General features: G+C 43.2%; 1 protein-coding gene across 1 annotated transcript in view; it reads left to right on the forward strand.

The window, feature by feature from the left end:
* LOC126471319 (uncharacterized) overlaps nt 1–25,873 on the forward strand; it is a 42,727-nt gene that overhangs the window by 9,212 nt on the left and 7,642 nt on the right. Inside the window, exon 2 of the mRNA XM_050099441.1 lies at nt 3,836–3,902. Coding sequence (XP_049955398.1) covers nt 3,836–3,902 — 67 coding nt within the window. The remainder of the gene's footprint in view (nt 1–3,835; nt 3,903–25,873) is intronic.

The following is a 25,873-nucleotide window of genomic DNA, read 5'->3' on the forward strand; positions in this document are numbered from 1 at the left end:
TTGGGCGGCCACCGCTCAATACAGATGTGGGACGTCCTAGACTGGTAAAACAGGACAAGTGGCGAGCTGTGGCGGAACTAACATCAGACTTTAATGCTGGGCGGAGTACAATTGTGTCTGAACGCACAGTGCACCGAACACTGCTAACGACGGGCCTCCGCAGCCGACGATCCATGCATGTGCCAATGATAACACCACCACATCGGCAACTACGACTGAAATGGCCACGTGACCATCGGCACTGGACGCCAGCGCAGTGGCAGAGCGTTTTATGGTCTGATAAATTCCGATACCTTCTTCATTATGCCGATGGCAAGGCGCGAATCCGTCGTCTTCTAGAGGAACAGCTCCTTGACACCTGTACTATTGGACAGAAACAAGCTAGCGGCGGCTCCATTATGCTCTGGGGAACATTCGCATGGGAATCGACGGGTCCAGTGGAGCTCGTGCAAGGCACCATGACCGCCAAGGAGTATCGCACACTGGCTGCACACCACGTATACCCTTTCATGACGATCATGTTTCCTGACAGCAGTGGCATTTTTCAACAAGATAATGCGCCATGTTACAAGGCTAGGAGTATGATGTAGTGTTTCGAGAAATGCAGTGCCGAATTCCAATTGATGTGCTGCCCCCCCTCCTCCCTCCCCCCCCCCCCCCTCAAATAGCCGGATCTTAACCCGATCGAGCACATCTGAGATGCGATTGCACTTGGAGTCAGACATCATCGCCCCCTCCCCGAAATTCACGGGAATCAGGTGACTTGTGTGTGATGATGTGGTGTCAACTCCCTCCAACGACCTACCAAGGCCTTATTGGTTCCATTCCACGACGCGTCGTCACTTTATCCGTGCCAAAGGTGGACATACCGGCTATTGGGTAGTTGGTCGTGTATATGTCAGTCGGCTTTATCGAATCAGCAAAGTAAGATGGGTCAACTTGGAGACCTGACGGAATGACAAAAAGGAGCTATCGTACTTGGACGTAACCATAATAACTCCGTGAATGACGTTGGCCGTTTCGTTAGTGTCACTGTTCACCATGTCTGTAAAGGAGGAAGCAGCACTTGCACCCATGTAACGTGGGGTAAGAACAGTTGTCGTGGAAAGAGCCAAACCGTCAGTGACCCGAGTCCAATATCATGCTATGTTAGTGACAATCGGTTTCAAAATCATCAGGATATGCTGCTGTCAATGAATGTAGGTCCATCTCAACCAGTTTTCAAGCGAACGTACACGAAGGGAACTGCATAAAGTCGACATTTGCAGTTGGATACCTCGCAAAAGGCCATTTCTCACAGCATCACACCAAGCTTCACGTCTTCAATGGGCCAGGCAATATAGAAACTGGACAGTAGCTAATTAGAAAAGTCCAATATTGTCCTATAGGTCGCGGGTTTGACACTCTTCAAATAATGCAAGGAGATGAGTACACCGCAGTTCAGTGAGGCTCTTAACCCGCAGATGTAGTTTTGTGGGTCTTTTTCGTACCATGACTTGGGCCCACTCATTCGGGTTGCCGTGAACATTAACCAGGATGTGTATTTCAACGCTCTCGGAGATCAGCTGTTGTTCTTTCTTCTACATCTACGTCTACATAATTACCCTGCAATTCACAATTAAGTGCTTGGCAGAGGGTTCATCTAACCATCTTCAAGCTATTTCACTACCCTTTCATTCTCGAACAGCGCGCGGGAAATACCAACACTTAAATCTTTCTGTGCTAGCTCTGATTTCTCTTATTTTATTACCATGATCACTTCTCCCTATGTTTTAATTATTGCCATCCCAATTCGCGTATCGTATCCGTGGAACTCTCTCCTCCACTTCGCGACAATACAAAACGAGCTGCCCTTCTTTGAACTTTTTCAATGGCCTCTGTCAGTCCTATCTGATGCAGCTCCCACACCGCACAGCAATATTCCAGAAGACAACGGACTAGCGCAGTGTAGGCAGGCTCTTTAGTAGACCTGTTGCATTTACTAACTATTCTGCCAATAAATCACAGACTTGGGCTCGCCCTTCCTCACAACATTATCTATGTGATAGTTCCAATTTATTTATTGTAATTGTAATCAAATGGCTCTGAGCACTATGGGACTTAACATCTGAGGTCATCAGTCTCCTAGAGCACAGAACTACTTAAACCTAACCAACCTAAGGACATCACACACATCTATGCCCGAGGCAGGATTCGAACCTGCAACCGCAGCGGTCGCGCGGTTCCAGACTGAAGCGCTTAGAACCGCTCGACCACCAGAGGCCGGCGTAATTGTAATCCCTAAGTATTTAGTTGAATTCACAGCCGTCAGATTTGTGTCAGTTATTGTGTAACCGAACTTCAAATGGCTCTGAGCACTATGGGACTTAACATCTGTGGTCATCAGTCCCCTAGAACTTAGAACTACTTAAACCTAACTAACCTAAGGACATCACACACATCCATGCCCGAGGCAGGATTCGAACCTGCGACCGTAGCAGTCGCGCAGTTCCGGACTGAGCGCCTAGAACCGCTAGACCACTGCGGCCGGCAACCGAACTTCAGCGGATTCATTTTAGTACTCACGGGGATTATGATTTCACGCTTTTCATTATTTACAGTTAACTGCCACTTTTCACACCATACAGGCATCTCGTCTAAATCGTTCTACAGTCGGTTTTGATATTCTGATGACTTTACAAGACGGTAAATGACAACATCATCTGCAAACAATCTAAGAGAGCTGTTTAGATTGTCTCCTAACTCGTTTATGTAGATTAGGAGCAGTAGAGGTCTTATAACACTTCATGGGGAACGTCAAACATTACTCTGTTTTATTCGATGACTGTCCGTCGATTACTACGAATTGTGACCTTTCTAGCAGGAAATCACGAATTAAGTCGCGCAGCTGAGACAATACTCCGCAGGCACGAAATCCGATTAAAATCGCTTGTGAGGAACGGTGTCAAAATCCTTCTGAAAATCTAAAAATATAGAATCAATTTGAGATCCTCGGTCGATAAATTTAATCACTTCGTGAAATAAAGAGCTGGTTATGTTTCACAATAACGATATTTTTCTGCATTCTGCAGCTGTTGGCTATTGGTCAATAAATCGTTTTGTTCGTGGTAATTCATAATATTCAATCACAGTATACGTTCCAAGATCCTACCGGAAATCGACATTAGTGATATGGATCTGGAATTCAGCGGGTTAGTCCTATTTTCTTTCTGATGTGATCTGTGCAACTTTCCAGTCTTAAGGCAGGGATCGTTCGACGAGCGAACGGTTGTAAATGATTGCTAAGTATGGATCTATCTTATCAGCGTACTCTGCGTGGAACCTCAATGGTATACAGTCTTGACTGGAGGCGTGGCCTTTATTAAATAATTTAAGCTCCTTCGTTACACTGAGGTTATCTACGACTAAGTTACTCATTTTTGTGGTGAGTATACCGTGGACATTCCCGTCTCCCAGAATAATGGCAAGCATACGGTCCTGGGCCTACCGACACACTAGCATCCGATCGCTCGTTCATTGGTGCTTTAAATCACCCGATCTTAAGCCCACTGAAAATGCTAAAGGCTTCTTGAAATTACTGCAACCAGTCGCCTTTGGTTTTGTTCTTCAGTTTTTATTATCCCATTAACGGTTTCGAACAACCTAGCGAGTCATCATCAGATTGTACATATTTATTGATTTGCTGCAGCAGTGTGGGAGTCATGTAGCTGTGGCAAAATGTATAGATGTAACATGTAAGCACTGAGTGTAGCGAGAATTATTCACAATATGAGATCGATTTTATTGCGTTACTTACAGTTATTACCGTCACTGAAAAACATTCATTGTTTTCCAGAAATGTCCACGGTATACTCACCACAAAACTGTGTGCACCAACAACCAACCAATGGATACTAACAACTGTAAGTAACGCAAGAAAATCGTTCTCATAGTGTGAATAATTCTCGCCACACTCACTGCTTACATGTTCCGTTTATACATCTTGACACAGCTACATGACTCCCACACAGCTGCAAACAATCAGTAAATATGTAGCATCTGATGATGAATCGTAGGCGTTCGAATCCGATAGCGGGATAGTAAAAATTGGACAACAAAGCAAAAGTCGACTGGTAGCACTAATTTCAAGAAACCTTTCTTCATCAAAGTCGCAGTGATCCTCATCCACAATGGATAAAGTTTTATACATGGGACAGTTTGGAACAGCGGTTTAAAGGGAGCAATCAACATCCCCATAATTCGGTAGCTCGTCATGATCTAATCATCAATGCGTGTCTTTCGCTGGGTATGACATGTATGGAGAAACTTGTGGACACACTGCCTAGCCGAACTGAGGTCATTGTAAGAGCTAGAGACGATGTTACACGATGTTAGAGTTATGGCTCCTGGGGGTAACCAATTTTTTCTGATATGTGATTTTATCTTCGGTGTGATTATATAATGTATATTATGGTGTGTGTGTGTGTGTGTGTGTGTGTGTGTGTGTGTGCGTGTGTGTGTGTGTGTGTGTGTGTGTGTGCGTGTGTGTGTGTGTGTGACAGAAGTAACTGAAGCGAAACACTTGTGTCTCTCTTTCATTAGCAACAACGGACTATACAAGGGAAAATTACAACTGATAAGTAGTAAGTTTTCTTGCTTCCTTCTCGTTTCCATCGCATCGCTTCTCTAGTTCTTTGTATACCACGAGCACTCTTCTCCTGTAAAGATCTCATTAAATGTATGAAATGCGTCGTTCTCCTTGCCTGTTTCCTTTTTAGGCAAGAGTGAGCGAGGCCACATAGCGGTTAACTCGACGACGCATTCTCAAGAGACCATTCTGCCTTAGATTTCTCCCGACTTCCCTACATTACAGGAACGTCCCTACGAAAGGCGGCTGTCAGTTCTTCTCAGAACTCGAAATTTTCAGTTTCTTGCGGGCACATACTGTCGGAAAGGCAAATCTTAGCAAACTACACTCTTAGAGACGGAGTTCCGTGATACACCGAGCAATGTTGAGCTCCTATCCAAATACTAACATTCCGTCTTCTATGTACTGCTCAGCCGATGGCGCTAACGCATAATTAGGGCAGTGTCGCTAGCAAGTTTTAATCCTCCAGACAGAGTTTTCATAACCTGTATTCGGCGGGCGAGGAGACGGTGGGGTTAAGTTTCTCATCACCAGACTGTGCAACAACACGAGGTTCCGGGTTCGATTCCCGGCCGGGACGAGGTTCAAATGGCTCTAAGCACTATGGGACTTAACATCTGAGGTCATCAGTCTCCTAGACTTAGAACTACTTAAACCTAACTAAGATAAGGACATCACACACAGCCATGCCCAGGCAGGATTCGAACCTGCGACCGTAGCAACAGTGCGGTTTCGGACTGAAGCGCCTAGAACCGCTCGGCCACCGGGACGAGGATTTTCTTCGCTCGACACTGGTGTGTATGGGTTTTCCTCATCATCACTGCATCATCATAGACGCTTAAGTCACCGAAGTGGCACCAAACAAAAAGACGGGCGAACATCCCAGATAGGACTCCTTACCAATAAAGCCATACGCACATATCAGTGCACCAGCGCGCTGGACTAAATTTCAGACGTCCCCGCAATGTCTCATGGAGTGATGCCATGCGACTCGGTCCATCAGCGAGATCCGTTAGTATCGCTGCCCCTCTTGACACGACTCGGGAAGAGTGGATTATTGCTCACACCAGCTTTCAGCATTTTCGTTTCTTTCATGTCATATGCATCAGTTGCAACACTAAAACAGCGTTGCACCACATTATCACCCACTACAGCCATTCACATGGCACAGATACACGCCAGACATGATAACTTGTTGGGCCGAGGCATCGGGAAACAGCCTTCAATAGATCCCTGTTCAGGACAGCAATGCGGGATTCCTGCATTATTCCTGACGCTTGTTGCCAGAGTATGAAACAAATTTTCACCGGAACACTATTGTCACATTGCCCGCAGGCCACCTTACAAACACATTCACGCCTGGCATCACAAATAAAGCTTCTTAGTAGCGTTGGTCCGGGATGCAAACTCCATTTAGCCTCTCCTGTCTTTCCGTGGTTTCGTGCCCTCAAATTTCACATGATTCCGCCGCTGCTTCCTTCTCAGTCCTTTCTTAACTGGGCTGTTACTTCTTTTCCAATGAATTCAACGTCATCGGGATGTTAAATTCCAATATTTCTTTCTTTCTTGATAATTCTTTCCAGTGATTGGCGATGTTTCTCTGTCACGACAAACATTCCAACAGTGTTACACACGCAAGTTGCTGTCTTGCCTCGGTTTCTACAAACTACACTCTTAGAGACGGAGTTCCGTGATACACCGAGCAACGATGAAGTTATTTGTGACAGATACATCAGCCAACTATAGGCCGTCCTTGAACTGTATGTTCTCCGTTTTGCACGTCCTACCTAGGAATAGTGGTCACGATGGTTTCGAAATACGTGATATACAATACTAGTGGGGATAAACGTTGTCACAAAGACTGATAGTTCAATAAACAAGTACGCTAACAAAAGATCTCTTTTTGAATATTGTGGTTTTCACAACTCTCACTTCATTTCTCTTACGATTTTATTTTCATAGACGTTAATATGTGGCTATGGTTTGCTTATGACAGTAGTTATATCCCAGGCCATTTCTTATACGTCCTGGCAAGCCATATTATTCACTGGCACACTGGCATATATTAACTTTATTATCTGCCTTGGTGATATTCTGGAGTTTTACAATGGCTCGGTTACATTCGATAGGAAACCCGAGACACATCTGAATTAGTGACAATAGCTTGAAAAGAATGGAGACGGAAGCAGACCGATTTGTGGCCACAGACAGGCCGCTGCGGCCTTCACAGCAGACCAGTGTCCTTGGCCACACCCACGGTTCATGACATTCTCCGTAGCCACTGGTCGTGCTTTCTAAAATTCTGCTCCGCCAGAAATCTGTCTGTCCATCAGCTTGTCGGGAGGGTGTCCGGATCTGGGCATGACAGGCACCGTTACTACCATAGTAGCAGGCTGGTTTCATTATTATACGAACCACTACCATTTTCCATAAAAGAAGACACATAAGTTCGCCTTAAAAAGCTTGTCCTGAGGATGTGGACAACGAGGTTATACAGTGACAAGTCCCATTCGCTCCTGCAAGCGCGTGTGGCAGTGGTTTCTTTAGTCGTTTAGGTGGGCGTGTATGCTGATTTGTGCATCAGCTGCGCATCTGCACAGACGAGGGAGCGTTATAGGCATCCTGCGTGCGACGTTAGATGAACAGTGCTCTCCAACTTTCTTTTTAAAACATCCCGTCGACAGAGGAGTTATTATGGAGGAAGCGCTAGATCAGCTAGACAGATATCAAACATTCGTCTCAAGCAATTTAGTAAACCTGAGGAAAACTTAAATCGGAATCCTAATTCAACAACCCTGGCTCCTCCAGAGCTCAGCGCTGATGACACAATAGTAAATATCAGGAATACACGTTCAACGACTTAGCAACTGCCTATTATTGTTCTCAGAATCTCATAAACTAATTCACGTTTCAGACTGAATTCTGTGCTACAGAATGAGAATCATTCTAAAACCCGATCCTAAAAATTCGCTATGGCTGGAAAAAGTTCCTGCAAGAACGGGACCAACTGAAGAGAATCGTTCAATGTGACAGAAGTGCAACGCTTCCGCAAATTGCTGGAGATTTCAGTGCTGGGCCATCAACAAGTGTCAGCGTGCGAAGAATTCAACGAAACATCATCGATATGGGCTTTCGGAGTCGAAGGCCCACTCACCTGCCCTTGACGACTGCACGGCACAGAGCTTTACGCCTCGCCTGAGACCGTCAACACCGACACTGGACAGTTGATGACTGGAAACATGTTGACTCGTCGGACGAGTCTCGTTTCACACTGTATCGAGCGGATAGAAGTGTACGGGCATGGAGACGACCTCATGAATCCATGGACCTTGCATGTCAGCAGGGGACTGTTCAAGCTGGTGGAGGCTCTCTAATGGTGTGGGGCGTGTGCAGTTGGAGTGATATGGGACCCCTAACTCTGACAGGTGGCTACGTACGTAAGGATACTGTCTGATCACCTGCATCCCTTCATGTCCATTGTGCATCCCGACGGACTTGTGCAATTCCAGCAGTACGGTTCGACGCCGCACACGTCTATAATTGCTACAGAGTTGCTCAAGGAACACTCTTCTGAGTTTAAACACTTCCGCTGACCACCAAACTCCCCAGACATGAACATTATTGAGCTTATCTGGGATGCCTTGCAACGTGCTGTTTAGAAGAGATCTCCACCCCCTCGTACTCTTACGGATTTATGGACAGCCCTGCAGGATTCATGGTGTCAGTTCCCTCCCGCACTACTTCAGACAGTCGAGTCTATGCCACGTCGTGTTGTGGCACTTCTGCGTGCTCGCGGGGGCCTTACACGATATTAGGCAGGTGTACCAGTTTCTTTGGCTCATGAGTGTAAATCGTACACCATATTGAAACTTCCTGGCAGATTAAAACTGTGTGCCGGACCGAGAATCGAACTCGGGACCTTTGCCTCTCGCGGGCAAGTGCTCTACCAACTGAGCTACCCAAGTACGACTCACGCCCCGACCTCACAGCTTTAATTCCGCCAGTACCTCGTCTCCTACCTCCTAGTTGCTCGAAAGGCAAAGGCTCCGAGTTCGAGTCTCGGTCCAGCACACAGTTTTAATCTGCCAGGAAGTTTCATACCAGCGCACAATCCGCTGTAGAATGAAAATTTCATTCTTGTACACCATATTAATCAGCAAATTCCAAACAATATTTCTGCATAAAGAAAACAAAAATTAAAATTTTTGAACAAAATAGCCCTTAAGACGAATGAACATACATCGACGCACTTCTTAGCAAGTTTTGACTTAAGACTGACACCATAGCCGAAATGGCGATCGTAAATAAATAAATCCAGTTAACAAAAGTCGTTTCTAAAATATTGAAGGGCTGTGGATGCAAATAAATAAAATATAATCGAAAAAAGCAGGTTCTCAGTTTGTTGTCGATTTTTAAAAAAGTTTTTTCACATGATGCATCGCTCCGCTCTACCGCAGTCAATTAAGACGGCGCGTGAAGTCGGCGCCGCGTGTGATTATCAGAGAAGGTAAACACGGGAATGGCGGGCTTTATTATAAAGCGGCAGACGCGGATACACTGTTACGTCAGGACGGCCGCTGCGCTCCAAGGTCACGCACGGACTCCGACCTGACGGCTGCAGCTTTCCTTTCGCGTCGGCCGCTCCCTTTTTTATTCCCCCTCCCTTTACCTTGCCGCAGTTCCTCCACGTAAATGCCAGATCAAGGTCTCCGGAGGCGGAGGCGAGATTTTTGTGTTGCGAAATGGAGAGCACTGCAATGACAGGACAAAATTCGTGTAACAATCACGGCCAAGTGCCCCCCAAAATTATCCATACCGCTCAACGGGCTATGACTGCGCAGATGTTGTTCAGTTGTTTGCATCAAATCGAGACAGGTCAGTGCGTTACCTACACGCAGGCCCAATAGAGAGTGTAGGGCGGGGGACACATCCTCTGATTGAAGCTCCGGGTTCTGGACTGCAGCAAAGGTCCAGGACATGATGCAAGGACACATTTAAATTCTTTTAAAGTATGAATGTAAAAGATACAAATTTAAATTACAGAAGTTTCAATTTATGGCGAGAAGAATAGCATCTTCTATGTTACAAAGAAGAAAGGATACATAACAACTGGTATTCAGTTACGTAATGCGGATTTCCTTCATTTTTTAAATCATTCTACCTTTCATATATCGATATCGATGCCGTGTGTCGGAACAAAGGAAGGAGGGAAAACCGCTCTTCTGTGCCGTGCGAGTTTCCTTATTGCATTACCTGCTGTATTCGACATTATGTTACCATGTCTGAGACGTATTGTATTTCCATTGTTGGTGTAGTCAGAATTTGATTTACCAACAAAAAGGCAAGGTACGTTGTGCCACGAGCTTGATGAACTACAATGTGTACAGGACGGTTACGTTCATTTAATGCGTTGTGCAGTAAGTGTATTATGTGTTGCAGTACATAAGAATTTTTACATCGCTAAATCATAAATCATAAATGCTTTACTAATGTGTGAGTTGTTTGCTGTGTCGTGCTCAGGGGTGACGCGTTCAGTAACAAAACAGCGCTTTTATCGAAATGATGGTTTCATAGTCCACTTATAGGCCTCAAAAAACTGACGAATATATGGAGTACTTTTCGTAGTCAAGTCAGAGGGCTTGAGGAGAACCATCTCAGGACCCAACATGGCCATTCATACGCCAGTCTACATGCCATGTTTGACAGCGGGTGGTGGATGAATCGCACTTTCCATCTAAGAAGTTGTGAAGACTTTCAGCGTTTTAAGATACACTGCTTCACGTGCGTGCTGAGAGTATTGTACTGACCAACCATCCATACTGTGGAATTCAAATGATGATCTCTGTTACTTCACGGTTGTAATCAACGACAACAAGAAAAAAATTGCCCCGAGTGATTGCCACATAACACACAAACGTTTTGCCGCGCGGGATTAGCCGAGCGGCCTGGGGCGCTACAATCATGGACTGTGCGGCTGGTCCCGGCGGAGGTTCGAGTCCTCCCTCGGGCATGGGTGTGTGTGTTTGTCCTTAGGATAATTTAGGTTAAGTAGTGCGTAAGCTTAAGGACTGATGACCTTATCAGTTAAGTCCCATAAGATTTCACACACGTTTGAACATTTGAACACAAAGGTTTTATTTATTTATGTATTATTTTCAGTCCCATGGGTCCATTGTAAGAATGATGCGTGATCACGGAACTACGTCTACATCTACACTCTGCAAGTTACCTTATGGTGTGTGACTGAGGGTACTTTGTACACCACTGTCACTCCTCCTCTTTCCTGTTCTAGTCGCGAATGGTTCGCTGGAAGAGTATACCTCTACAATAAGCGGTTAATCATGAACCATGGACCTTGCCGTGGCGGGGTGACTTGCTTGCCTCAGCGATACGGATAGTCGTACCGTAGGTGCAACCGCAATGGGCGGGTGTCTCTTGAGAGGCCAGACTAACGTGTGGTTCCTGAAGAGGAGCAGCAGCCTTTTCAGTAGTTGCCGAGGCAACAGTCTGGATGACTGATCTGGCCTTGTAACATCAGCCAACATCATCTTGCTGTGGGTGGAACTGCGATCAGCTGAAAGCAATGGGAAACTGCAGCCGCAATTTCTTCCAAGAGCATGCAGTTCTACTGTATGGTTAAATGATCATGGCATCCTCCCGGTTTAATATTCCGGAGGCAAAATAGTGCTCCATTCGTATCTGCAGGCGGGGACTACTCGGGAAGATATCATCAGGCGAAATGATACTGACATTCTGCGGGTCTGAGCGTGGAATGTTAGATCCCTTAATCGAGCAGGCAGGTAGAAAATTTAAAAAAGAAAACGGAGAGGTTGAATTTAGATATAGTATCAATTAGCGAAATTCATTGGCAGGAGGACCAGGACTTCTGGTCTTGTGAGTAAAGCGTTGCGAATACAAAACCATGTAAGGATAATGCAGGAGTAGGTCTAATAATGAATAAGAAAATAGAAATGCAGGTAAGACACTATGAACAGCATAGTGAAAGCATGATCGTAGCCAAAATAGACACAAAGCCAACACCAGCCACAGTAACACAAGTTTATATGGCAATTAGCCCTGCAGATGATAAAGAGATTGAAGAAATGTATGATGAGATAAAGGAAAGTATTCAGATAGTTAAGGGAAGCAAAATTTTAATTGCGATAAGGGGCTGAAATTCCATAGTAGGAAAAGGAAAAAAAGGAATAATAGCAGGTGAATATGGTCTGGAGGAAAGGATGGAAAGAAGAAGCCACCTGGTAGAATTTTGCGCAGAACATAATTTAGTTATAGCTGACATCTGGTTTATGAATCATGAAAGAAGGTTGTGTACGTGGAAGAGGGCTGGAGACACCGGAAGGTTTCAGTTTGATTATATGACCGTAAGACAGAGATTTCGGAGCCATATTTTTAACTGCAAGATAATTCCAGCGGCGGATGTTGACTCTGACCACAATTTATTGTTATAAAGTGTAGATTAAAACTGAATAAATCGTAACAAAGTAGAAAATTAAGGAGATGGGACCTCGATAAATTGAAAGAACCAGAGGTTTAACTGATGAAAGGAGTGCTGTGTTGGTAAATGTGCCAACACCTTGTAGATAGAGGCGGCCTAAATGGAAGCTATCTAACGCAGACGGGCGTGAATTCTGTAACAGGATAAGTAGTGAATTCTCATAAGAAAAGTATGCAGCTCCTCAAATACTTATCTTTTATTCTTTGATGAATACAGCGTTCTTCTTGAGACATTTACACGATAACTCTCAAACTAGGTAAGGCTAATGGCGCCTTGCTAGGTCGTAGCCATGGACTTAGCAGAAGGCTATTCTAACTGTCTCTCGACAAATGAGAGGAAGGCTTCGTCCGTATTGTCGCTAGCAATGTCGTCCGTACAACTGGGGCGAGTGCTCTATCGTATATCGAAACCTGCCTTGTGGTGGCGCTAGGTCTGCGATCACACAGTGGCGACACGCGGGTCCGACATGTACTAAATGGACCGCGGCCGATTTAAGCTACCACCTAGCAAGTGTGGTGTCCGGCGGTGACACCACAAGGAGAAAATATAGTAATGCAGCAATTGAAGCAGACTAAATGGAATACAAACGTCTAAAAAATGAGGGTGACAGGAAGTGCAAAATGGCTAAGCAGGAACAGCTAGAGGACAAATGAAAGGAGATGGAAGCATGTGTCTCCTGGAGAAAGATCAATACCGCCTCTAGGAAAATTAAAGAGAAGGTGCTATACGAATATCAAGAGCTCAGATGGAAAACTAGAACTAAGCAAAGAATGGAAAGCTGAAAGTTGGAAGGAGAATACGGAGGGGCTGTACAACAGGAATAGACTTGAAGGCAATATTACAGAAGGAGAAGAGGACGCAGATGAAGATGAGATAAGAAATATGATACTGCAAGTAGCTTTTGACAGAGCACTGAAAGTTATAGGTCTAAACTAGGCCCCTTGAGTAGATGACATTCTATCAGAAATACTTATAACCTTGGGGGCGCCGGCCATAACAAAAGTATTCCATCAGGTGTGCAACATGATGAGACAGACGAAATATCCTGAGACTTCAAGATGAGTGTAACAATTCTAATTCCAAAGAAAGCAGGTGCTGACAGATGTGAAAGTTATTGAACTATTACTTTATAAGTCATTGTTACAAGAAACTAACATGAATTCTTTAAAGGAAAACGAAAAACAAACTGGTAGGAGCTGAGCTCAGGCAAGAACGCTTTGGATTCCGGAGAAATATAGGAACGGGCAAGTCAGTACTGACCCTACGATTTCTCTTCGAAGATAGGTTAGGGAAAGGCAAACCTATGTTGACATCATCTATGTTAACATCATTTGTAGACTTAGAGGAATCTTTTGACAATGTTGACTGGAACACTCTCTTTGAAATTCTAAGGGTAGTAAAGATAAAAAAACACGGATCAAAACGTTATTTACAACTTGAACAGATATCAGACGGCAGTTGTGAGTATCGAGAGGCATGAAAGGGAAGCAGCGATTGAGAACAGAGTGAGGCAGGGTTTTAGCCTATTGCCGATTTTATTCAATCTGAACATTGAACAAGCAGTACAGGAAACCAAAGAAAATCTTGGAATAAGAATTTAAAGTTCAGGAAGAAGAAATAAAAAGTTTGAGGTTTGCCGACGACATTGTACGCGTAATTCTGTCAAAGACAGCAGAGGACTTGCAAGAGCAGTTGAACAGAATGGACTGCGTCTTGAAAGGAGGATATAAGATGAACATCAACAAAAGCAAACACATGGTACTGGAATGTAGTCGAATTAAATCAAGCGAAGCCGAGGGAATTAGATTAGGAAACGAGACACTAAAAGTAGCAGATGAGTTTTGCTATTTGGGCAGTAAAATAACTGATGACGACCGAAGTAGAGACGTAGACTGGCAATGCCAAGAAAATAGTTTCTGAAGAAGAGAAATTTGATAACACTGAATAAATATTTAACTGCTAGGTGGTATTTTCTGAATGTATTCGTATGGAGTGTAGCCTTGTATTTTCCTGAAACGATTTGTGAAAACCACAGGAAACGTAAATCTAAATGACAGAACCACGCAGTAGGTATCCTGAATTCTACGCGATTTAGTAAGTTACAATTGCAAAAATCACAGTAAAACGTGTCTCTTGAAGTGAACAGAAAAAATTTAACGTGAAAAAAGCCTTCAACGTGTGCTTGAAAGTATGTAGTCCGTTTTTGATCGTATTCAATTTTTATAGTAGCAGAAGCCTGTTGAACATTTATTTTCCAGAATAATGCACAGTTTTCTGAATAATGGAGGAATATGTGCTCTCAGCGTGCGGACCATTTCACTGAAGGCATGCAGCCGTGTCAATTAAATAAGCACATATTCGTAACACAAAAATACCATGACAAGGCAAATGTACTGGGATGTAAGTGTAAATATCATAAGCTCGCTTTAAAGAATGCTCTACTGAAATTGTGAAGTAACATCGTATAAGAGCCACATGGCACGCCGGCCGTCTTGTCACGGTCCGCGCGGCTCCACCCCGTCGAAGGTCCGAGTCCTCCCTCGGGCATGGGTTTGTGTGTGGTCCTTAACGTAAGTTAGTTTAAGTCACATTAAATAGTGTGTAAGCTTAGAGACCGATGACCTTAGCAGTTTCTTCCCATAAGATCTTACCACAAATTTCCAAATTTTGGACTAAAAGTATCGCCTGTTCCCCGAACCCAGTTGCCTCAGATAATTACCACATGTGACAACACGTAGTTTTTTTTATTATTATTCATCTTCATGGATGGAACCTTCCGGGTGCTCCGCTGTTTTTCATTAAGATGCTGTTACTGGATTATCCACTCAGCCTTTTACTGTCGTTATTCAATACTGATTGATTTATAAGTTATACAATTTCATCTTCAGATGTACTTGTGGCAGTCCTGCACAATCGAAACACTGAAACAGAGTAACACTACTTATTTTAGATGTGGTTACGTTTTAGATCATTTTATGTGCTTCAGTGTTTCGGTTGAGTAGGACTTGCCACAAGCACGTCTGAAGACGGAATTGCATAATTAAGAAACCGATCATGTGACTTAAATGTCATAAAGAGAACAGTTGGATGGATTATCTAGTAACTAAAACATCAGCCAATTAACTTATGCAAGGCAAACCAGCGTAACAGTATCATAGGTGTCGCCGGTGGGCAATAGTGAAGGAAGCTGCGTTCAGATTCTGCAGACGATCATAAAATATACCCTTCACAGAAGTTTCAGAAATATGATGTCCTTCACATCACTGTTCAGGCCAACATTGTAAGGGAGTGGTTTTCCATCCCTAATGTAGTTAATGAACCACACATGTATCCGTCAGGAGAGCACAGAAGTGACAATCTTCAGTGAGATACAGAACCAGATGATCCACGGGAGTTCCTGTAGTAAGATCGCTGTACGCAGATTTGCACCTGATATGCATTCGTGAAGTAGCTCATTAGAACCTAAACAACTGGAAATTTGCCGGCCGAAGTGGCCGTGCGGTTAAAGGCGCTGCACTCTGGAACCGCAAGACCGCTACGGTCGCAGGTTCGAATCCTGCCTCGGGCATGGATGTTTGTGATGTCCTTAGGTTAGTTAGGTTTAACTAGTTCTAAGTTCTAGGGGACTAATGACCTCAGCAGTTGAGTCCCATAGTGCTCAGAGCCATTTGAACTAGAAATTTGTAGTTTCATTGGATGGGTCACGACACAGTTAGTTTTGAACAGACAGTTGGATTTAAGGTATGATGACCTTAGGGACTGAATAGATGCTGTCATGGATGATTTATTCAAGCTTGCGATGACTCAGTACACTTGTGAGATGTCTTCTCGTGGCTTTTAGTAGTGTGGTAGTGGCTATTAAATGACAGTTGGAAATCATTCACGTCCACCCTCAAAACCATTTGATTCTTGACCAAATTACTGTGCCTCTTACAGGACAAGGAACGTCCATGCCTGGTTTGTTGAAAATTTTGGAGAACTTCCAACAGTGGCCGATATGACCCACTCAAGTAAATATGGAGCCATGTTTGTGTACAAGATCTTCGAACAGAAAATTCGAGAGTACTGTGGTAAAATATGACTCAGGTATTCCACACAGCTATTCGAGCGAATGCCTCTGTTGCACGCCAAGTTGAAAAGCTTCGTTGAGCTGGAAGAAATACAAGCGATATTCACAGTTCAAAAAAAATGGCTCTGAGCACTATGGGACTCAACTGCTGAGGTCATTAGTCCCCTAGAACTTAGAACTAGTTAAACCTAACTAACCTAAGGAAATCACAAACATCGATGCCCGAGGCAGGATTCGAACCTATGACCGTAGCGGTCTTGCGGTTTCAGACTGCAGCGCCTTTAACCGCACGGCCACTTCGGCCGGCATTCACAGTTCCTTCCATGCCCAAAGTACTCAGTGATCTAGGTCTTCACTTACTTTTTGCTTGTGTCATCCTTTTCTTTATTGGGATGAGTATCTTGACCTTCAGCTCACGTGTGAGGTGGGTTAAAGAAACACGCCTCCACCGCTGAGGTCGCTAACACACTCCTGGGCGGTTGTATTCAACTTGGGGGTATGTTGTTGTTGTTGTGGTCTTCAGTCCTGAGACTGGTTTGATGCAGCTCTCCATGCTACTCTATCCTGTGCAAGCTTTTTCATCTCCCAGTACCTACTGCAACCTACATCCTTCTGAATCTGCTTAGTGTATTCATCTCGTGGTCTCCCTCTACGATTTTTACCCTCCACGCTGCCCTCCAATACTAAATTGGTGATCCCTTGATGCCTCAGAACATGCCCTACCAACCGATCCCTTCTTCTGGTCAAGTTGTGCCACAAACTTCTCTTCTCCCCAATCCTATTCAATACTTCCTCATTAGTTACATGATCTACCCATCTAATCTTCAGCATTCTTCTGTAGCACCACATTTCGAAAGCTTCTATTCTCTTCTTGTCTAAACTATTTATCGTCCATGTTTCACTTCCATACATGGATACACTCCATACGAATACTTTCAGAAATGCCTTCCTGACACTTAAATCAATACTGGATGTTAACAAATTTCTCTTCTTCAGAAACGCTTTCCTTGCCATTGCCAGTCTACATTTTATATCCTCTCTACTTCGACCATCATTAGTTATTTTGCTCCCCAAATAGCAAAACTCCTTTACTACTTTAAGTGCCTCATTTCCTAATCTAATTCCCTCAGCATCACCCGACTTAATTAGACTACATTCCATTATCCTTGTTTTGCTTTTGTTGATGTTCATCTTATATCCTCCTTTCAAGACACTGTCCATTCCATTCAACTGCTCTTCCAAGTCCTTTGCTGTCTCTGACAGAATTACAATGTCATCGGCGAACCTCAAAGTTTTTTATTTCTTCTCCATGAATTTTAATACCTACTCCGAATTTTTCTTTTGTTTCCTTTACTGCTTGCTCAATATACAGATCGAACAACATCGGGGAGAGGCTACAACCCTGTCTTACTCCCTTCCCAACCACTGCTTCCCTTTCATATCCCTCGACTCTTATAACTGCCATCTGGTTTCTGTACAAATTGTAAATAGCCTTTCGCTCCCTGTATTTTACCCCTGCCACCTTTAGAATTTGAAAGAGAGTATTCCAGTCAACATTGTCAAAAGCTTTCTCTAAGTCTACAAATGCTAGAAACGTAGGTTTGCCTTTCCTTAATCTTTCTTCTAAGATAAGTCGTAAGGTCAGTATTGCCTCACGTGTTCCAGTGTTTCTACGGAATCCAAACTGATCTTCCCCGAGGTTGGCTTCTACTAGTTTTTCCATTCGTCTGTAAAGAATTCGTGTTAGTATTTTGCAGCTGTGACTTATTAAGCTGATAGTTCGGTAATTTTCACATCTGTCAACACCTACTTTCTTTGGGATTGGAATTATTATATTCTTCTTGAAGTCTGAGGGTATTTCGCCTGTTCCATACATCTTGCTCACCAGATGGTAGAGTTTTGTCAGGACTGGCTCTCCCACGGCCGTCAGTAGTTCCAATGGAATATTGTCTACTCCGGGGGCCTTGTTTCGACTCAGGTCTTTCAGTGCTCTGTCAAACTCTTCACGCAGTATCGTATCTCCCATTTCATCTTCATCTACATCCTCTTCCATTTCCATAATATTGTCCTCAAGTACATCGCCCTTGTATAGACCCTCTATATACTCCTTCCACCTTTCTGCTTTCCCTTCCTTGCTTAGCACTGGGTTTCCATCTGAGCTCTTGATATTCATACAAGTCGTTCTCTTATCTCCAAAGGTCTCTTTAATTTTCCTGTAGGCGGTATCTATCTTACCCCTAGTGAGATAGGCCTCTACATCCTTACATTTGTCCTCTAGCCATCCCTGCTTAGCCGTTTTGCACTTCCTGTCGATCTCATTTTTGAGACGTTTGTATTCCTTTTTGCCTGTTTCACTTACTGAATTTTTATATTTTCTCCTTTCATCAATTAAATTCAATATTTCTTCTGTTACCCAAGGATTTCTACTAGCCCTCGTCTTTTTACCTACTTGATCCTCTGCTGCCTTCACTACTTCATCCCTCAAAGCTACCCATTCTTCTTCTACTGTATTTATTTCCCCCATTCCTGTCAATTGCTCCCTTATGCTCTCCCTGAATCTCTGTACAACCTCTGGTTCTTTTAGTTTATCCAGGTCCCATCTCCTTAAATTCCCACCTTTTTGCAGTTTCTTCAGTTTTAATCTACAGGTCATAACCAATAGATTGTGGTCAGAGTCCACATCTGCCCCTGGAAATGTCTTACAATTTAAAACCTGGTTCCTAAATCTCTGTCTTACCATTATATAATCTATCTGATACCTTTTAGTATCTTGGGGGTAAGCCGGTTCGAAACCTGGTGATAGATGAAATTTTCACCGCCAGTATTTGGCAAGCAGGAGAAGGAGAGGTGGTGGCGTAAGTTCCTGACCCTGTAAGCCAGCCTTTCCGCCAATGTCCTGGATTAAATTTCAGGCCTCTCCGCAGTCTCTCATGAAGTATGGGCATGTGAACTTGTTCATGGTGATCTGTCAGTTGGTTGGGGATGTTAAGTTCGGTGACCTCCTTCGTGCTATTCGAGGGGAACAACTTATGTACTGACATTTGGTTTCAGCCTCTTCCTCCCCTTCATCCATAACAACACAAATCCAACACCACACTGTACAAGCACCCATTATACTTACCTAAACTCTGTAGATACACATAAAACTCTCATATATCCACAATGTGCGTGGAGTAAGAACACACTTTCGGACAGGTGGCCAAACTCACCTCTCGGGATATCCCAGGCCTCTATGCCATACATTTACATTTACATGTCAGCTCAAGAAATAATTTAGGCAGTCGCGTGGCACCATTTGTGAGAATTATGAAAAATTTTACTCTCGTGAAGTATCTAACAGCGTGGTTTTCAGATTTAGAACCAACAGTTTAAACACAGCTACATATTTTAGAACTTAAACACGAAAATAAGTTTTTTCACTATAGTGGCGGTCTGCAGTGATACCACAGTGTTTAAACATATCTCTACCTTTGTTGCTGTTTTGGGATTAGGGTGCAAGACAGAACGGACAGGGTACCAGTTCACTGATGATTATTGGCTCACAGCACGTACATCATATAAACAAATAACACTAATCAAAAATACAATAATAACAACAAAAGCAATAGAAAACTGCCGGCCGAAGTGGCCGTGCGGTTAAAGGCGCTGCAGTCTGGAACCGCAAGACCGCTACGGTCGCAGGTTCGAATCCTGCCTCGGGCATGGATGTTTGTGATGTCCTTAGGTTAGTTAGGTTTAACTAGTTATAAGTTCTAGGGGACTAATGACCTCAGCAGTTGAGTCCAATAGTGCTCAGAGCCATTTGAACCATTTGAACCAATAGAAAACTGTAAGTAAGAAATACGTGTGAATCAGAGTTGGAAAATGTATGAAGAGATCCAAAGTTTAATAATTTTATGGTTGGCTATTAGAAGCAGCTTGAAGAACTTACTGACTCCTCTTTCGTATAAGTCGGGTAGTTCGAACAAAAAGGCGCTTGATAGTTTCTGTTTGCAGCCAAATGGACTGTTCTCTAACATGGAAAGAGGCTACACACTTCCAACTTTATGACTGAGCGAGATGGCGGAGTGTCTGGCACAATGGACTTGCATTCAGGGGACGTATGGTTCAGATTCCCGTCGGGTGACGGGCATTTAGGTTTCCTAGAGCAGAGTGAAGCTGGGGTACTTCCTTTGAAAATGTATGGTCGATTTACACCACCGCCTACGTCCAATCTGATCTTGTGCTGAGTCTAATCTTCTCTTCGTTCTTCCAGTATGTGGAATGTTTTCAACTACTTTATGACTTATTTTATTTCAAATTTAACTCCTGCTAAGATAAATACATTTCGAAAGTCACTTGCCTAACTGTTTTTAACTTATTAAGCACATACCCTTTTATTTCTAATTGTAAGTAGTCCCACGCCACAAGTAAAGCGAATACATTTAGAAACTTCATTTTTTCCCTTATTTATGAACTCAGCTGTACAGTTAGCTATAAAATATAGAAATTCTAATACACCATTTTTATTGCATAATTCTAGGCTGATTGTGAAGAAATCAAACGAACTGCAATCATTCTGTAACGAGCCATCGGAGATCACGAGTCTCTTGCTCCAAAATACTCAAATATCCCTGAACAACCTCTGAAATGTTGTCAATGGATTTCATGTTCACTCTGTATGAAATCGAAACTATCCTTCAATCATTCGTCATTCAAATGAGGCTGTAAAAATAAACATTTATTACGATGTAAATGTATTTATTTATTTATTTTTGTTACATAAATTCTTCTCTTAACAAGATTTAAAGGAGGCGACGTGCACTATCGTTGTCATCGGATACCCTTATTCCCTCCGTAATCAGACGACCCTGAAGAGCGAGAATATCTCGTCTCACAGCCACACTACGCATCCACTTTCTAGAAGGAAAGCTGTCCTAGACGTGTCTGCAGGTTGTGCATTTAATCCAGAGATTTCTAACCGGGTCCAAGACACGGTGGCCTGGGAAAGTCCATCTGCCGATCACTTTGCGGATTGCAGCCTGCTGGGCTTCTTTATGAGCCAACTTTCCACGTAAGATAACCGCTTTCTTTCCACGCGATTTTTGCTTCGCATCGACGGAAGTAGGTGGAAAAATACGTAACATGAATATGGCTTACGGCAGTCGACTTATTTGGTGCGTTAACACATATTTACTGGAATGTATTTTTATCTCTTTTGGGAGGTATTTTCAAATAAATTTGTAAAGCAATTATTTATTTGCAGCAGTCACTTCGGAATGTTTTATACTGTTACACATTACCGAAAACACACTGACAGAAACGGTAAGTGTTACAGTACAAAGCACAAGTCCGATATTAATCAAATATTTTGGAGTATTCAATGATTAAACTTTCATTGCATTCCAAACTGGACTGGCATTCGGGAGGACTATGGTTCAGATCCCCGTCGGGTCACAGGCATTTAGATTTCCTAGACTTTTGAAATTGATTTCATTATTATATATTTTTACGTTATTAAATGGGTTTCGTTATTATAAATTTTTAAATACGTCTGATGGTACGACGTATGTAAAATGTATAGTAATGAAATCCTTTTAATAATTGTCCATAAACTTAGAAATATTGTACCAAAATTATGTACCATTTACTTCGAGATAACCTCATAATGGCAGTTCAGGTGAAATAGATCTATTGTAAAATAAAAGCAATCGAACTTAGCAGTGTTCTTGGAATTATAATTATACAAAGTCCTTAAAAGACACGTAATACACAGCGGGCGCAGAAGAATATAAAATATCTTGAAACTGTTTGAGCCTGGAGACAAACAGCTTCTGAATGTCATCTTCAGGAATTTCTTGCCATACTTGACAACTGTCAGCTCATGACGATTGCTGCCTGGTACGAAAGTAACCGCCTTCTCATCGCAGCCCAGATATGCTCTATGGGTGACAACTCAGAGGACTCAGTTGTCAGACAAAAATCCGTACATTTGTCAAGGTGTTTGTGCTGTGAACTGCGGTGTGAAGTCTTGCATTATCCTGCTGAAATACGCCACTTGATACCCTGGCCATGAAGGATACTACAGCAGGGTTTATCGTTTTTGCCACATATTGGCAAGCATTGAGCCTCCCTTCAACAAACACCAAATCAGGTCTGTTGTCACAGCCAACAGCTCCCAGCATCATGATATCAGATGTTGGAGGGGTATCAGTCTCGAGAGTCGCTGCTTCCTGTGACCTTTCACCTGATCGTCTACGGAAACGTTCGCGTCTACCTGACCGCCACCAGCAAAAGTATCACTGAGAACCACAAAATGCCACTCGGCGTCCCGGCTGACTCTGGCTCTACATCATGCAAGTCTCTGTTGACTGTGCTATAGTGTCAGTGGTAAATGACGAATGGCAATTCGAGATCTCATCCTGGTTTCTAGTAATCTGTTCCCAACGGTTTGCGGTAGCACTCGGCCTGTAATCCCTGCCCATATTTCAGCTGTTGTCAACCGACTACACGTCAGATCGAGTTGAGCGATCATACGATCTCTCGTGACGTAGCCCTTGTGGAAGTACCTGTGCCCACTCTTGTCGTCATGCTGTTGTCCCGGGTCCATCTCATCACCACTCGTTCTGCAGTCATTGCACTATTGAAAACAGTCTGCGTGATCTTTCGGTATGATGGCCCCATGTCATGCCAGCCATTCAACTCTTCTCAGGCAGGAAGTACTGGAGTACATGTTCGACAGCGCGCCGCGGTTTCCCAATGCGTAACACTTTCCATTTCCTTCACGATTTTTACAGTGAAGTAGTAGTTGTTGCTGTAACTCAAACACTAGCGATACAAGTATCAATACAATAATAAGAGAAACACGTAAACAAATTATATTCTTTACATTGAGGTGGCTACAAGTGATTTATTTTACTCTTTCAAAAGAATTTTCGTGATACACGATGTTTTCCTCATCCGCCAAAAAGACTCTTTAAGTAATTTTATCCAAGATCAGGAGCTTTCAGTCTGTGTTTCACGATGTTTTCATTAATTTCTTTGCCTGTCCGAAGCAGGCTGTTTAGATCGGGGCACGTTCAGGAAAACAGAAAAGGTGCTCAAAAACACTGATGCTGGATACAACTAAACAGAGGGCACAAATATTTGACCAATGTGCTACAGTTTGTCCAGATAAAGAACAATTGAGTTAGTAATGCTGTGGTTAAGGCGCTAGACTTGCAGTCGAAAATAATAGGGTTCGTATCCCCGTTCGACAGTCGATTACTTCAGTCGAATGTCGGACAGATTTTCGCCCATATCCTGGGATAACTGACGATTAGCTGATGTTCCGTCACCAATGACATTCCCAATGACGTGTCTCTTATCGAAAACTTTACCGACAATCTCCCTGTAGTGGAAGAAACAGACACAGCTCTCTTGTTCACAGAACGTAGTTTTCGGAATGCTGCTACAGTCGAACATCGCAGTTACAGATCCAGAATTCTTCGCCTGTGACAGTGATATTCAAACACTTAGAATGCTATCTATCAAATATGTATTTTACATTCACCAGGAGGTAATGTTGATACCTACAACAAAAGATTCCTCCCTTTAATAAAATGTTGAGAGAGCGTGGACTTCAGTTGCAGATGGGTCCAAAAATTCCTGTATTCTCTGATATGACAACCCGGTTTTCATTGCTTTCTGTATGGCAAACACATTCTCTTCAGGGACCAATTAAAGCTGAGAATATTCTAGAGCCCCCTTGAACTTTCTGCACAGTATGGTTGGGGTCTCTTTTTTGCAAACCACCTATAGAATCATATCTATGTTTATTAACATTTGAAATATACCGAGCGAGGTGGCGCAGTGGTTAGCACACTGGACTCGCATTCGGGAGGACGGCGGTTCAATCCCGCGTCTGGCCTTCCTGATTTAGGTTTTCCGTGATTTCCCTAAATCGCTTCAGGCAAATGCCGGGATGGTTCCTTTGAAAGGGCACGGCCGACTTCCTTCCCCATCCTTCCCTAATCCGATGAGACCGATGACCTCGCAGTTTGGTCTCTTCCCCCATATCAACCCAACCCAACATTTGAAATAAACTGCTTATTGTAACTTTTACAACCATCTGAGTAGATGGAAAAACTATAGCCTCGGGGTTTTCAATCTGGTTTTTGTAGTGATACCATAAACATATTCCGGGAAAACCTTTTGCATATGAAACAAAAAGAAAACTGCTTAAAGGCCAAGAAAACTATAAATATTGTACTTGTCGGTGCCAGAGATGAATATAATACCAGACTTTTGTTCATGGGTAGCCTGCTACACTGATGTTTAAGAATTTATTATTTTTATAGATATTATTATTATTATTATTATTATTATTATTAAGCGCTGCTGATTTCACAATGCTTTGCCAAGTATTACAGCTTTGACATTTAAGTTCTCACTCCCTCGCACTAACATTCATGGAAACGAACTTCATTACGCATTTTATTCACACTTCAGAGCTTACTCGTTTTACTGCCAGCGTTACAAGATGATTTTGTGGTACGAAAATCAGCGGTTGGAGATGCACCTACATGCAACAAAAGTTTCTGCAGTGTAAGACAGATCTGGAGATATTCTACCTTAGCTGCTGTTGTAAGGCTTCATGAGTAGAAGCCCATATTTCACTGGTGGTGACTGGCGATGGCATGAGTAGTCCCGTATCTCAGCATGCATGTTCCATACACCTTCAGTTGGCGACGTACGTGTGAACGTAGAGGACAAGAAAGCTATTTCCATTGCTAACAGAGAATAAGACAAACTGCGGGTGATTGGGTCGGCATTCATTACTACTACTATTACTCTCTACAGCGTGTTGAGGGTGTCACGCCAAACAGATATTGCTTATCATGCATTTCCTGTGGCGCACAGTATCAACAAAAAAACGTCACTATGTTTGTCGTTAGATTTTTTTTAAAAGTGGAATTCTAGGCTCTCATTCGATAGAGCGACCCAGAATTGTTTAGTGCGATATTGGTTTAATGATGTAAATTAACAGGACAACATAACTTGAAAAACAGTCAGTGCTCCAGCAGCGAGTGAGAGTGCTACTGCATACTGGTAGTAAACATCTCGACGCGGACCGACACACGAGACGGAAAAAGATGTGGCGCACAAATGTTTAGCAATCTTTGTTGACTACAGCGTGGTTATAATTAAACTTTTCATAATTGAGCCGTGTAGACGGAAATCTATTTACTGTATGGGTATCCACCTTTATGGGAATGATGCACAAACCGTGCACTGCAGGATTGTTAGTAGTGTGTCATGACTTGCCGTTAGGCACTGCTATTGGTACGGCGACGTAGTGTGGGTGCCACCGTGGTTAAAGTATACCATGCATGGCAAAATGGCGCTATCCAAAATGGGCACCATGACAACTGTGGTGCACTTCGGGCCATAGATAACAGGGGTGAACGACGGCTGCGGAGAAGAGTACAGGCGAATAGACGTACAACTTTAAATGCGAACATTTTTAGGTTAAGCTTTACCGTGACTGCCTTTAGGCAGCTAATATATGTAACATGCAATCTTAAGACCCCTTGCCATATAAATGTTTGCTCTCATATAATCACTCTTTCCTCTCTATCTATCTCTCTCTCTCTCTCTCTCTCTCTCTCTCTCTCTCTCACACACACACACACACACACAC

This window comes from Schistocerca serialis, chromosome 3 (assembly GCF_023864345.2).
Source record: "Schistocerca serialis cubense isolate TAMUIC-IGC-003099 chromosome 3, iqSchSeri2.2, whole genome shotgun sequence".
Classification (NCBI taxonomy): domain Eukaryota; kingdom Metazoa; phylum Arthropoda; class Insecta; order Orthoptera; family Acrididae; genus Schistocerca; species Schistocerca serialis.